General features: G+C 43.7%; 1 protein-coding gene and 1 long non-coding RNA gene across 2 annotated transcripts; one reads left to right on the top strand and one right to left on the bottom strand.

Moving 5' to 3' along the window:
- Positions 1 to 159: 159 nt before the first annotated feature.
- LOC311131679 lies at positions 160 to 1,566 on the bottom strand. The gene is made up of 3 exons (XR_014613445.1): positions 1,441 to 1,566; positions 745 to 927; positions 160 to 220 (listed from the first exon to the last, which is right to left on the bottom strand). It is a non-coding gene; the product is annotated as an uncharacterized lncRNA (long non-coding RNA).
- Positions 1,567 to 8,571: 7,005 nt separating this feature from the next.
- LOC311133090 (pepsin A-like) lies at positions 8,572 to 12,390 on the top strand (the record flags this gene model as incomplete). Its single annotated transcript, XM_084166525.1, has 9 exons — positions 8,572 to 8,630; positions 8,771 to 8,912; positions 9,368 to 9,485; positions 9,847 to 9,965; positions 10,317 to 10,513; positions 10,719 to 10,835; positions 11,106 to 11,250; positions 11,627 to 11,725; positions 12,253 to 12,390. 9 exons carry the CDS (start codon positions 8,572 to 8,574, stop codon positions 12,388 to 12,390), a joined length of 1,134 nt encoding a protein of 377 aa, XP_084022651.1.
- Between the last annotated feature and the right edge of the window lie 936 nt (positions 12,391 to 13,326).

The raw sequence follows: 13,326 nt of genomic DNA, 5'->3' as shown, positions 1-13,326 counted from the left end.
GATGGTCAACTTACTAAACATAGATGGTAAACTTACCCCAAAAGGGTTCTACTATGGGGCCAGCCAAAGAACCCTTTTGGAACCCTTTTTTCCAAGACTGTATACATTCAGCTTGTTGAACTGACTGACATAGGTCTATAGGCTGATATATGTAGCTTACCCATGATGTTTGCCACGACTGATGAAGAATTGACAGCCGGTTGAAGAGTGGAGTTTATATCTGATAAAAGATATTAAAGCAGGATGTGATGGACTTATTCTGTTCTCTAATCTGTATTATATTGTGATGTATGGATGAAGATGACTTGTGATGTCTTAAAGCTAGGGAGTGACCCTTGTCTTGCAGAGACACCCTTCCCTCTCTACCGACCCCAGTTCACCACTGTCTGGTGAGAAGCCTTGACAAAGTCAATCGGTCATTGATAAACCTCTATTTGTGATGCGACTACATATGACGTGTTATTGTTGACTCACAACTCTATCACAATTCAGCATGTTGATCTGATTTACATGAACCTATAGTCTAAAATAGCGTACCCATGACCTCAGCTTCAAGTGATGGGGAACTGACAGGCAATTGAGAGGGAAGAGTTGAGTTTGCAAAATACATGACTAAAAGCTGTTATTAAAGTAGGATGCGATGGATTGAATGTGTGTAACCTCTAATCTATACTATTGGTATGAGGTCTTGTGCTCTATGGATGAAGATATCTTGTTATAAGTCTCAAAGCTAGAGTGACCCACCTTCCTTGTCATCCGATGGTGAAGACATTGGCAGTTGTGTGCTCTCAGCTGCCTCCTTGTTGGCAACTGTTTGCCTGGGCTCTGGTTCAGGGGTTGTCCAGTGGGAATCATCAGAGATTTTCAGGCAAAACTCTCCGAACCTCACGGCCTCCAGATCTGCACTATCTGTATCTGGGCTCTCCACTGTGGTAATGACAGTATGACAGGAACAAATATACCAATAACAGCAAATATACACAACATATTCATATACCGATAATTGAGAGAATATATTTAACGCATGTGATGTCAACAAAGTCAACAAATCTAATTGAAATCAACAGTCAGTATTACGGAAAATGCGAAGTATTATTGCAAAATTCAACGACACACTATAATATCATATAACATCATTAGAAATGTAACTAATAAAGATGGTAGTAACAACACATTCAAAAAACAAAGCAGTATGTCAACTTTTTTGATCCACTGAATTGTTACATTTGCTCATCTCCGATACAGCTGACATATTTGTATAAACATACTGTAGATGGTAAACTTACTAAACATAGATGGTAAACTTACTAAACATTGATGGTAAACTTACTAAACATTGATGGTAAACTTACTAAACATAGATGGTAAACTTACTAAACATAGATGGTAAACTTACTAAACATAGATGGTAAACTTACTAAACATAGATGGTAAACTTACTCTGAGCAGCTGGAGGATGGAACAGTAGAGTCACAAGGAGCACCCCGGTGACCATGAGACAACCCATCATCCACAGTCTCTCTGACTACAGCTTTATGGATAACTGTTGCTTGTCTGGATCCTTATAGTGAGTGGTCTTCTCCTGAGAGACAGATTGTAAATAGTTGTGTCTGAAGATGTGTGTGGTGTTTAATGGGCGGATCAACTCATACAACTACTAAAGTGAAGTAAGTCAGAGTGTGTAGTATTGTGCATCTAAATGTGACACCCCCTAATGTTTCAATGATGATCCTGCAACAGTGTGTCGTACTAGGTACTTGTTCCAGCCCAGCATGAGTAGTGTGTGTTAAAGCTGGGTTAGGACCAAAGTTTGAACACACTGGGGCGCTCCAAGACCAGAGTTGTCCACATTGGGGCACTCCAAGACCATAGTTGTCCACACTGGAGCGCTCCAAGACCGGAGTTGGCCACACTGGGGCACTCCAAGACCAGAGATGTCCACACTGGAGCGCTCCAAGACTGGAGTTGGCCACACTGGGGCGCTCCAAGACCGGAGATGGCCACACTGGGGCGCTCCAAGACCAGAGATGGCCACACTGGGGCGCTCCAAGACCAGAGATGGCCACACTGGGGCGCTCCAAGACCGGAGATGGCCACACTGGGGCGCTCCAAGACCAGAGTTGGCCACACTGGGGCGCTCCAAGACCGGAGTTGGCCACACTGGGGCGCTCCAAGACCGGAGATGGCCACACTGGGGTGTTCCAAGACCAGAGATGGCCACACTGGGGCGCTCCAAGACCGGAGATGGCCACACTGGGGTGCTCCAAGACCAGAGTTGGACACACTGGGGCGCTCCAAGACCAGAGATGGCCACACTGGGGCGCTCCAAGACCGGAGATGGCCACACTGGGGCGCTCCAAGACCAGAGTTGGCCACACTGGGGCGCTCCAAGACCAGAGATGGCCACACTGGGGCGCTCCAAGACCAGAGATGGCCACACTGGGGCGCTCCAAGACCGGAGATGGCCACACTGGGGCGCTCCAAGACCGGAGATGGCCACACTGGGAAACTCCAAGACCGGAGATGGCCACACTGGGGCGCTCCAAGACCAAAGATGGCCACACTGGGGCGCTCCAAGACCAGAGATGGCCACACTGGGGCGCTCCAAGACCAGAGATGGCCACACTGGGGCGCTCCAAGACCAGAGATGGCCACACTAGGGCGCTCCAAGACCAGAGATGGCCACACTGGGGCGCTCCAAGACCAGAGATGGCCACACTGGGGCGCTCCAAGACCAGAGATGGCCACACTGGGGCACTCCAACACCGGAGATGGCCACACTGGGGCGCTCCAAGACCGGAGATGGCCACACTGGGGCACTCCAAGACCGGAGATTTCCACACTGGGGCGCTCCAAGACCGGAGATGGCCACACTGGGGCGCTCCAAGACCGGAGATGGCCACACTGCGGCGCTCCAAGACCAGAGTTGGCCACACTGGGGCGCTCCAAGACCGGAGATGGCCACACTGGGGCGCTCCAAGACCGGAGATGGCCACACTGGGGCGCTCCAAGACCAGAGTTGGCCACACTGGGGAGCTCCATGACCAGAGATGGCCACACTGGGGCGCTCCAAGACCAGAGATGTCCACACTGGTGCGCTCCAAGACCAGAGTTGGCCACACTGGGGCGATCCAAGACCGGAGATGGACACACTTGCACTACAGACAAACTGTCTGAATGTCAGAGAAAATAATTATGGGTAATCAAACATCTCACAAATATAAAATAACAAAATCTGTTCTCTTTTTTTAATGCGGTTGACCCAAACAGATATAAAGATGCTGTATAATGGTCTATTACAGAATTACAATATTTATTGAAGAGAAATAGACAACAGATGGTGCTATTTGAAAGATATTGTTAAAAGTGCAACCCGTAGTTTCATTTCTGCTTTGAGTGTCTCAGACTGCGGAAGGGGGTGGGGTCTTAACGAGGGTAAGACACTGCTTAGTTCACATGGAGCTCGGATCGCTTTGATTGTTTGTGCACAAAGTTATGACCACAAAGTTACTGATTGCACCTTTAATAATGAACATTTCCATACAGAAACCACAGTCTGTTCTCATTTTCTGTTATCTTTTACCTGATAAAACCTTGATGGCCCATGGGCTGCTGGAAGCAATTGTTAACTCTTTTGATGTCTAACATTCAACATTTGATGTCTAATATTATACTGAACAAAAATATAAATGCAACAATTTCAAAGATTTTGCTGACTTGTAGTTCATATAAGGAAATCAGTCAATTGGAATAAATTCTTTAGGCCCTAATCTATGGATTTCACATGACTAGGCAGGGTGCAGCCATGAGTGGGCCTGAGAGGGCATAGGCCCAGCAACTTGGGAGCCAGGCCCAGACAATCAGAATGAATTTTACCCCACAAATGGGTTTTATTACAGATAGAAATACTCCTCAGCACCCCGCGTCCACTCCCCTCAGACATCCCGCTGGTGAAGAAGCCGGATGTGGAGGTCCTGGGCTGGCGTGGTTACACGTGGTGAGGCCGGTTGGACGTACTGCCAAATTCTCTAAAACGACGTTGGAGGTGGCTTATTGTAGAGAAATGAACGTTGAATTCTCTGGCAACAGCTCTGGTGGACATTATTGCAGCCATCATGACAATTGTATGCTCCCTCAGAACTTGAGACATCTGTGGCATTGTGTTGTTTGACAAAACTGCACATTTTAGAGTGGCTTTTTATTGTCCCCAGCACAAGGCGCACCTGTGTAATGATCAGGCTGTTTAATCAACTTCTTGATATGCCACACCTGTCAAGTGGATGGATTATCTTGACAAATGCTCAAATGCTCACTAACAGGGATTTAAACACATTTTTGGGATCTTTGATTTCAGCTCATGAAACATGGGACCAACATGTTGCGTTTATATTTTTGTTCAGTATATGTCCACACCTCTTTGTTTTACTTGAGTATAATGTGGCCGTAATCAGCCTCTTCAAAGCTCTCCTGATGCCCTTGTCTTTCCTTTGACTAAAACATGTGAGAATCAATGTAAAATGAGGCCACAACAATGGTTCTATTCAACAGATGTTGTGGGTAAAGAAACATCATTGTGAACATTTTTACATTTACATTTTAGTCATTTAGCAGACGCTCTTATCCAGAGCGACTTACAGTTAGTGAGTGTATACATTTTTTCATACTGAAAAATCTGATTTAAAAAACAAGTCATGAAAATAGTTAAGTCATATATTCATAGCTGCATTCTGCTGTTTGTTAATCAGTCAGTTAGAAACCATCTTAGTGAGCCCTGTACTGTTCCTTACACATTAATCTTCATCATCATCATCACTAATAGTGGAGAGAAAACCTGTCAGTCTCATGCAGTAAGGAAGAGGACACTCAATAATGAAACTATTGCAATAGGGAAGAGGACATTGTGACAGATTACGATACTGTATACCAATATACTTCAGAATGATTTAATTACATAGCACTGTAAACTCTATTATCCAGAAATAATATATCTACTAATGTTTTCTCATACAGATAAAAGATATTCCCAGTTATATTAGCGTTTTATGTATATTGTGGAGGGTGCCATACCGAAGCAGTAGATATCGTTTCAAGAGTTCAAATTGTGTCCTGCAGGTCATCTGTATGTTATTGTTTTAAATTAGAAAAATAAACAAGCATTTTCATTTTTAAACTGGTTAAAATATGATCTTTAAAATGTTTTATCAGAGACTACCTCTACACCTTCAGACATTTTGTTTAATGTACTGATAACCAACGCCTGATTACAGACCAATTGTTCATTAATGGTGTAGATAAACTTTTGTTGACTTTTTGGTCAGTCAATATTGTATGTATCGTCTGGGACATTAACCTTTTTCTTCATATATTGCTGTGTTGTTGTTGAACGCTGATATCAAATAACTTTGGCAATTGCAAGCTAATCTACTTTCCAAATGAAAACGTGACATTTTGATAAGATTATGAAAAGGTACAGCAAAGGATAATGCAATGCCATTCATTGAGTACTAGGGGAGAGTGGGGTATGTTGAGCCATTTTTTACATTCAGCATTACTTAGTCCCAGATAGGTGCAGTGAAATACACTGCTCAAAAAAATAAAGGGAACACTAAAATAACACATCCTAGATCTGAATGAATGAAATAATCTTATTAAATACTTTTTTCTTTACATAGTTGAATGTGCTGACAACAAAATCACACAAAAATTATCAATTGAAATCAAATGTATCAACCCATGGAGGTCTGGATTTGGAGTGGAAAACCACACTAAAGGCTGATCCAACTTTGATGTAATGTCCTTAAAACAAGTCAAAATGAGGCTCAGTAGTGTGTGTGGCCTCCACGTGCCTGTATGACCTCCCTACAACACCTGGGCATGCTCCTGATGAGGTGGCGGATGGTCTCCTGAGGGATCTCCTCCCAGACCTGGACTAAAGCATCCGCCAACTCCTGGACAGTCTGTGGTGCAACGTGGCGTTGGTGGATGGAGCGAGACATGATGTCCCAGATGTGCTCAATTGGATTCAGGTCTGGGGAACAGGCGGGCCAGTCCATAGCATTAATGCCTTCCTCTTGCAGGAACTGCTGACACACTCCAGCCACATGAGGTCTAGCATTTTCTTGCTTTAGGAAGAACCCAGGTCCAACCGCACCAGCATATGGTCTCACAAGGGGTCGGAGGATCTCATCTCGGTACCTAATGGCAGTCAGGCTACCTCTGGCGAGCACATAGAGGGCTGTGCGGCCCCCCAAAGAAATGCCACCCCACACCATGACTGACCCACCGCCAAACCGGTCATGCTGGAGGATGTTGCAGGCAGCAGAATGTTCTCCACGGCGTCTCCAGACTCTGTCACGTCTGTCACATGTGCTCAGTGTGAACCTGCTTTCATCTGTGAAGAGCACAGGGTGCCAGTGGCGAATTTGCCAATCTTGGTGTTCTCTGGCAAATGCCAAACGTCCTGCACGGTGTTGGGCTGTAAGCACAACCCCCACCTATGGACGTCGGGCCCTCATACCACCCTCATGGAGTCTGTATCTGACCGTTTGAGCAGACACATGCACATTTGTGGCCTGCTGGAGGTAATTTTGCAGGGCTCTGGCAGTGCTCCTCCTGCTCCTCCTTGCACAAAGGTGGAGGTAGCAGTTCTGCTGCTGGGTTGTTGCCCTCCTACGGCCTCCTCCACGTCTCCTGATGTACTGGCCTGTCTCCTGGTAGCGCCTCCATGCTCTGGACACTACGCTGACAGACACAGCAAACCTTCTTGCCACAGCTCGCATTGATGTGCCATCCTGGATGAGCTGCACTACCTGAGCCACTTGTGTGGGTTGTAGACTCCGTCTCATGCTACCAGTAGAGTGAAAGCACTAGGAATTCACCAGCATTCAAAAGTGACCAAAACATCAGCCAGGAAGCATAGGAACTGAGAAGTGGTCTGTGGTCACCACCTGCAAAACCAGTCCTTTATTGGGGGTGTCTTGCTAATTGCCTATAATTTCCACCTGTTGTCTATTCCATTTGCACAACAGCATGTGAAATGTATTGTCAATCAGTGTTGCTTCCTAAGTGGACAGTTTGATTTCACAGAAGTGTGATTGACTTGGAGTTACATTGTGTTGTTTAAGTGTTCCCTTTATTTTTTTGAGCAGTGTATGTTGTTTTAGAGGGTCAGTCATAGTAGTACGGTGCCCCTTGAGCAAATTAGGGTTAACGACAGATTTTTCTCCTTGTCGGCTTTCGGTTACTGGCCCAATGCTCTAACCGTAATTCGTCTAACAAAGATATCTACATATATTTCAGGATGTTGTTCAGGATACCGTTTTGAAAACATAGCTTGTCCAAAAAAAGTGGTCTCTTAGAACAACTTAAATAGAGCATATGGACAGGGTGATCATACGGATACATTTCTAACGCTTTGTACTTTTGTAAACACTTTTAACATCGGCTCAAGCCCTGGTGTAACCTCATATCCCAGCGATAATGCTTTGCATTACGCCTGGGAAGAAAACTCTTCAATTGTGGCCTAGAGGGGGGCGAACCCAACTGAGGAAGGCATTTTTCATCATTTAAATTTGACTAATCACACACGTGTTTATAAAAGGCCACATTTTTCCTGTACAAAGAAAGGAGAAGAAACATCTCTGATTATGCCAACTCTGTCACTACGCGCTCAGGCATGCTTTGTTTCGCTAACAGTGATTGAGCTTTACTGTTAGCCTAAATTATGACTATTCAATCTACTTATCACATTAGGAGTGGAAGCCTATCTTACATAAGTCTGCAAATGCGATGATAGATGCATGCAATCCTTTAATATAAAGATGCTATTTTATGGTGAAAAAAGATCTTCCACAAACTTGAAACTTGCATGCCCCGACGGGGGAGGGGGCAACTCTATATTAGGTAGGTGTTCCTAATGTTTTGTGCACTCGGTGTAAATGCCGTTCCACAGACCTTTAAACCAGATGTTGCGCTGGTAATTTATGGCTGGGGTCATTATTATTTTTTGTTGTTGTTCTCTAAATAGCATTTTAGAGTTTTTCAATTGTGTAGAAATGCAGTAAATGAGCTTAAACTTCCAAAAAATGTCCCCCTCCCCCCCCACACCCCACTTTGACATACCCTAGGTTTAGCTGAACTGATGCTACCGTGGCACAGACTAGTATCCAGCTATATTTTGTTTCCCAAGGTTAGATAATGACACACTGTTCATTAACATTGTTCCGAATCATATTCACTTTTGCTACATAGGCGTTTTATATTTGTAACCACATCACACTTTTCTTATCTGAAGTTGTGTTATCAACTGTGTTCCAAATGGCACTATATTCCCTATTTAGTGCACTACTTTTGACTAGAGGCATATGGGCCCTGTTCAAAAGTAGTGCACTATATTGGGGATAGGGTGCCATTTTGGGACACTCTGATTGCGTGATATTGTGTGTTAAAGGAGGGCATGACATGGTCATATGGCTGTGGATTGGGTCCTGGTGTACAGGATAACTGTATATAAGGCCTGGGTTCTCCTACTCTAACTTCAATCACTGAGTCCAAGAAGAACCAGAAGCAACCATGATGAAGTGGGCTGTTGTCCTGTGTGCCCTAGTGGTCCTCTCCGAGTGTAATACCAAGTAAGTCCCAGTCCTGTTCTATTCTTCTTTTTTATTTTATTTTCTGTCTGCATATTCTGTTTATTGTTGTCAACACCATTTCACCAGGTCAAATTCCTGGTACATGTAATTGGCGAATAAAGGTCATTGTGTGTTTACAGGATCTCTCTGATCAAGGGGAAGACTGCCAGAGAGACCCTGATGGAGAAGGGTATATGGGAGGAGACCAGGCTGAAGTTCCCCTACAACCCTATGGCCAAGTTCTACCAGACCGGTGATGAGGCTATGACCAACGACGCTGATGTAAGGCAGAGACAGAACCAGTATGGTGATATACTGTATTAGCCTGGTGACTGATCCCAGATCTGTTTTTGCTGTATAGTCAATGACCAAGGGAGTTGTCTACAGTGCATTCGGAACGGAAAGTATTCAGACCCCTTGACTTTTTCCACAATTTATGACGTTACAGCCTTATTCTAAAATTGCTTAAATAAAAATTGTCCCCATAATGAGAAAGCGAAAACGTTTTTATTTTATTTTGCAAGTGTATATATATATATATGTTTTTCTTCTAATCCTTTACTCCTCACTGGCATGATCAAATTAATTATGAGCTTAGAGTTGAGCATATAGCCATGCTTCTTGACATGTAACTAGCTACATAGTTAGACAAATGCCTGTTTCTTCATAGTACTCTGAAATGTTCACTTGTTTGACCCTGACTTACAGTACATCTCTGTTTCAACGTCTCTCTGCAGTTGTCCTACTATGGTGTGATCTCCATTGGAACCCCTCCTCAGTCCTTCAACGTCATCTTTGACACTGGCTCCTCCAACCTGTGGGTTCCCTCCACCTACTGCTCCAGCCAGGCCTGCCGTGAGTATATTGTAGGGGTCTGGAAAATACTGTTGGCATTGGGGAATAGCTATATTTCAAATTGTTTCTGAGTAGTCTCTTGTGACAGAGTTGCAAAAAACTGTTTCATATTGAGTACTTAGCCAGAGAATGGGAGACTTGGTTGTGGGTTGAGGTTATGGGCTGAGGGGAGCACCTTGAGATTTACAGCATAAATGGGTTCGCTCAACACAATAAACAATAGAATAGGAGGAATGTATTTTTGTATTGTCCCATTTAGAGCGTGGATTGTGGAAAATAGCTCAATACCAACGAAGAAATGAATGTTCAGTTTTGCAATGGCATGGTGTGTACTTAATGAAGATGTTCATGTTTTGAATAGAGAACCATGCCGAATTCAACCCTGCCCAGTCTAGCACCTTCTCATGGGCCAACAAGCCTGTTTCCATTCAGTACGGAACTGGCAGCATGACTGGACAGCTGGCATACGACACTGTTTCAGTATGTTAATGTAGCTAGCTACACATTATTGTGATACATTTTTTATTGACACTTTCAAATACAACATACTGTACATTACATACAATACAACCCCCAAATAATCTTCCACTCAGCACCCGTCCTCCCCTAACGGTCCCATTTTATAACATCACATGCTATAAACAATACCCAAGCATATTAGTAACTGACTCCAGTAGATTCAGCAAAGAAATATAATTACTATTTTGGGAACACTCAATATGGCCTCCGGTCCACACATCACCAAACAACTGACTTGAATGGGAAAACCCATTCTAGTAATTCTATTTCTATGGTGCCCAGTGACTGATGCCTGCTGTTCTGTGTTTCCAGGTGGGAGGTATCTCTGTGACTCAGCAGATCTTTGGTGCCAGTCAGACCGAGGCTCCCTTCATGGCCAACATGGTTGCCGACGGTATCCTGGGCCTGGCTTTCCCCAACCTGGCAGCCTCTGGGGCCACACCCGTCTTTGACAACATGATGACCCAGGGCCTGGTGTCCCAGAACCTCTTCTCTGTCTACCTGAGCGGGTAACATAGTAACTGTACAAATACACCTGGATGGGAGGTGGCATTTTCTCTTAGTTGTGATATTAATAAATAAGAATGTACCAGTGATTTTATATTAAATACAATTATACAACTGCTTTAATTGTCTTTGAAGGAGAGGTGACATCCATTTCAAAATGTGTTGATGATTAAACAACCTTGTTGACCTTTTCTCCTCCTCCAATAGAAACTCAGCAGAGGGTAGTGTGGTGTCATTCGGTGACATCGAGTCTAACTACTACACCGGACAGATCACCTGGATCCCCCTGTCCTCCGAGACCTACTGGCAGATAAACATGGACAGGTAGGTACACTAGTCCACACAGAGCCCATATCCTGGTCCATATCCATACCAATATTCATGTATCATCCCTTCATGCCATTACCCAGAACACATTGGAACAGTACATAAAATGAACATGCCTACTTCCAGTCTGAAGCCTATGACAAAATCTTGCTGTGCACTTAGCAAGTTCATGTTTATTTGCTCATAACAAAAACCCAACAGCAAGAAATATACATCAAACCAAATATAGGAAGAACATGTAAACTCAGCTAATATTTGTCCTTCCAGTGTTACCATCAACGGCAACACAGTGGCTTGCAATGGTGGCTGTCAGGCTATCATAGATACTGGTACCTCCCAGATCGTCGGGCCAACCAGTGACATCAACAACATGAACAGCTGGGTCGGAGCCACCACTGACCAGTATGGAGATGTGAGTCACACACACACTGACTGGTACAGACATGTTCAACTATAAGGCTTTTCACACTACTGAGCGGAACCAAGCCCAGCCAAACCAATCTGCACTAAGCTGCCTGGTCTTGTTAGTTGTTGGAACGAACGTGTTAAAAAGAACCAGTGGGAAGAGCAAATATCTGAACCTATTGTGGTTGGGGCGGCATGGTTGTGTGAAAAGGGTATACATCTGTTCTCATTGTTGTTTTTTCCCTCAATCACTGCCTCCCCTTTGATCAATGTATGCACTCACTAACTGTAAGTCGCTCTGGATAAGAGTGTCTTCTAAATGACTAAAATGTCAAATGTAATCAACCACAGAATAAACTAGAACATTTTTATTCCTCTCCTAGGCCACCGTGAACTGCAACAACATTCCCAGCATGCCCGAGGTGACCTTCACCCTCAACGGAAACGCCTTCACCATCTCTGCCTCCGCCTACACCTCCCAGGTAGTCTACTGAAATACATGTTGTTACATATAACCTATGACCTCCCAGGTAGTCTACTAAAATACATGTTGATACATACAACCTATGACCTCCCAGGTAGTCTACTGAAATACATGTTGTTACATACAACCTATGACCTCCCAGGTAGTCTACTGAAATACATGTTGTTACATATAACCTATGACCTCCCAGGTAGTCTACTGAAATACATGTTGTTACATATAACCTATGACCTCCCAGGTAGTCTACTGAAATACATGTTGTTACATATAACCTATGACCTCCCAGGTAGTCTACTAAAAGACATGTTGTTACATACAACCTATGACCTCCCAGGTAGTCTACTAAAATACATGTTGATACATACAACCTATCTGCCCTATCTGATCTGTAATGCTGATGTGTTTCAGAGCAAGCTCCTTCATCAGAGCACCTGTACATCTGAGACTTGACCTTTCTTTTAGATCCTAGGAGCAAAGGGCCTCATATGCCTGATTTTCTTCCTCTTCCTCTCTCTATCTCTGTAGAATTCCAACGGCTGCATGACTGGTTTTGGAAATGGTGGAACTCAGCAGCTCTGGATCCTTGGAGATGTCTTCATCAGGCAATACTATGCCATCTTTGACAGGCAGAACAACAGTGTCGGTCTGGCCCAGGCTGCGTAAGATATCCACTGAGAGATCCACTAGATCTACAGAGATCCACTGATCCCAAAGATCCTTAAGGGCTAGATGTAATCTGTACTGCGTAAGTACTGTGTTATAGTGGGATTGAAATTGAAAAGTAATTTATGATTGAGCCGACATATGCAGCATTTACCGTGAATGCAGTCTCTGCTAACGCGAGAACATTGCCTTTAAATTTAAATCATACTATAGCGCAGATGTTCCAAAGTCTGGATTGAATCTAGGCCCAAGTCTTCCAGTTATGTTATATATGTGATTAAATCGCTAAAATTGGCTTTGTTCAGGAAATGTTGTAGATTGTGAAATGTGCACAGCTGCAAATGAATAAAATACATGTTATCATTGCAAATAAAGTGTGTTTGGTTGTCTATAGCTCTTTCTCCCTGAAGTGAAACTATCCTCTTGTGGAACCTCTTAATGTAAGAAAAAGATAGGAACAGAATAGAATACAATCTATACACTTTTTTGGGGGGGTTCCCAAACCTTTTATAGTCCCATACCCATACTTCAAACGTTCAACCTCCAGCAGCGTACCCCCTCTAGCACCAGGGGCAGCGCACTCTCAAATGTTGTTTTTTTGCCGTCATTGTAAGACTGCCACACACACACTATATGATACATTTATTAAACATATGAATGAGTGTGAGTTTTTGTCCCAACCCGGCTCGTGGGAAGTACCAAAGAGCTCTTATAGTACCAGGGCACAAATAATTATATTATAATAATCAATAATTTTGCTCTTTGTTTATCCATCTTACATATAAAATCTTATTTGTTCATCCATAATTGTGAATAACTCACCACAGGTTAATGAGAAGGATGCACATAACTCTGCAATGTTGGGTTGTATTGGAGAGAGTCTCAGTCTTAAATCATTTCCCACACACAGCATGTGCCTGTATTTAGTTTTCATGC

Source organism: Coregonus lavaretus, assembly GCF_964263955.1.
Source record: "Coregonus lavaretus genome assembly, chromosome: 7".
NCBI classification, from domain to species: Eukaryota; Metazoa; Chordata; class Actinopteri; order Salmoniformes; family Salmonidae; genus Coregonus; species Coregonus lavaretus.
Note: the sequence above shows the minus strand (reverse complement) of the source record. Positions and strands in the feature narration are given on the sequence as shown.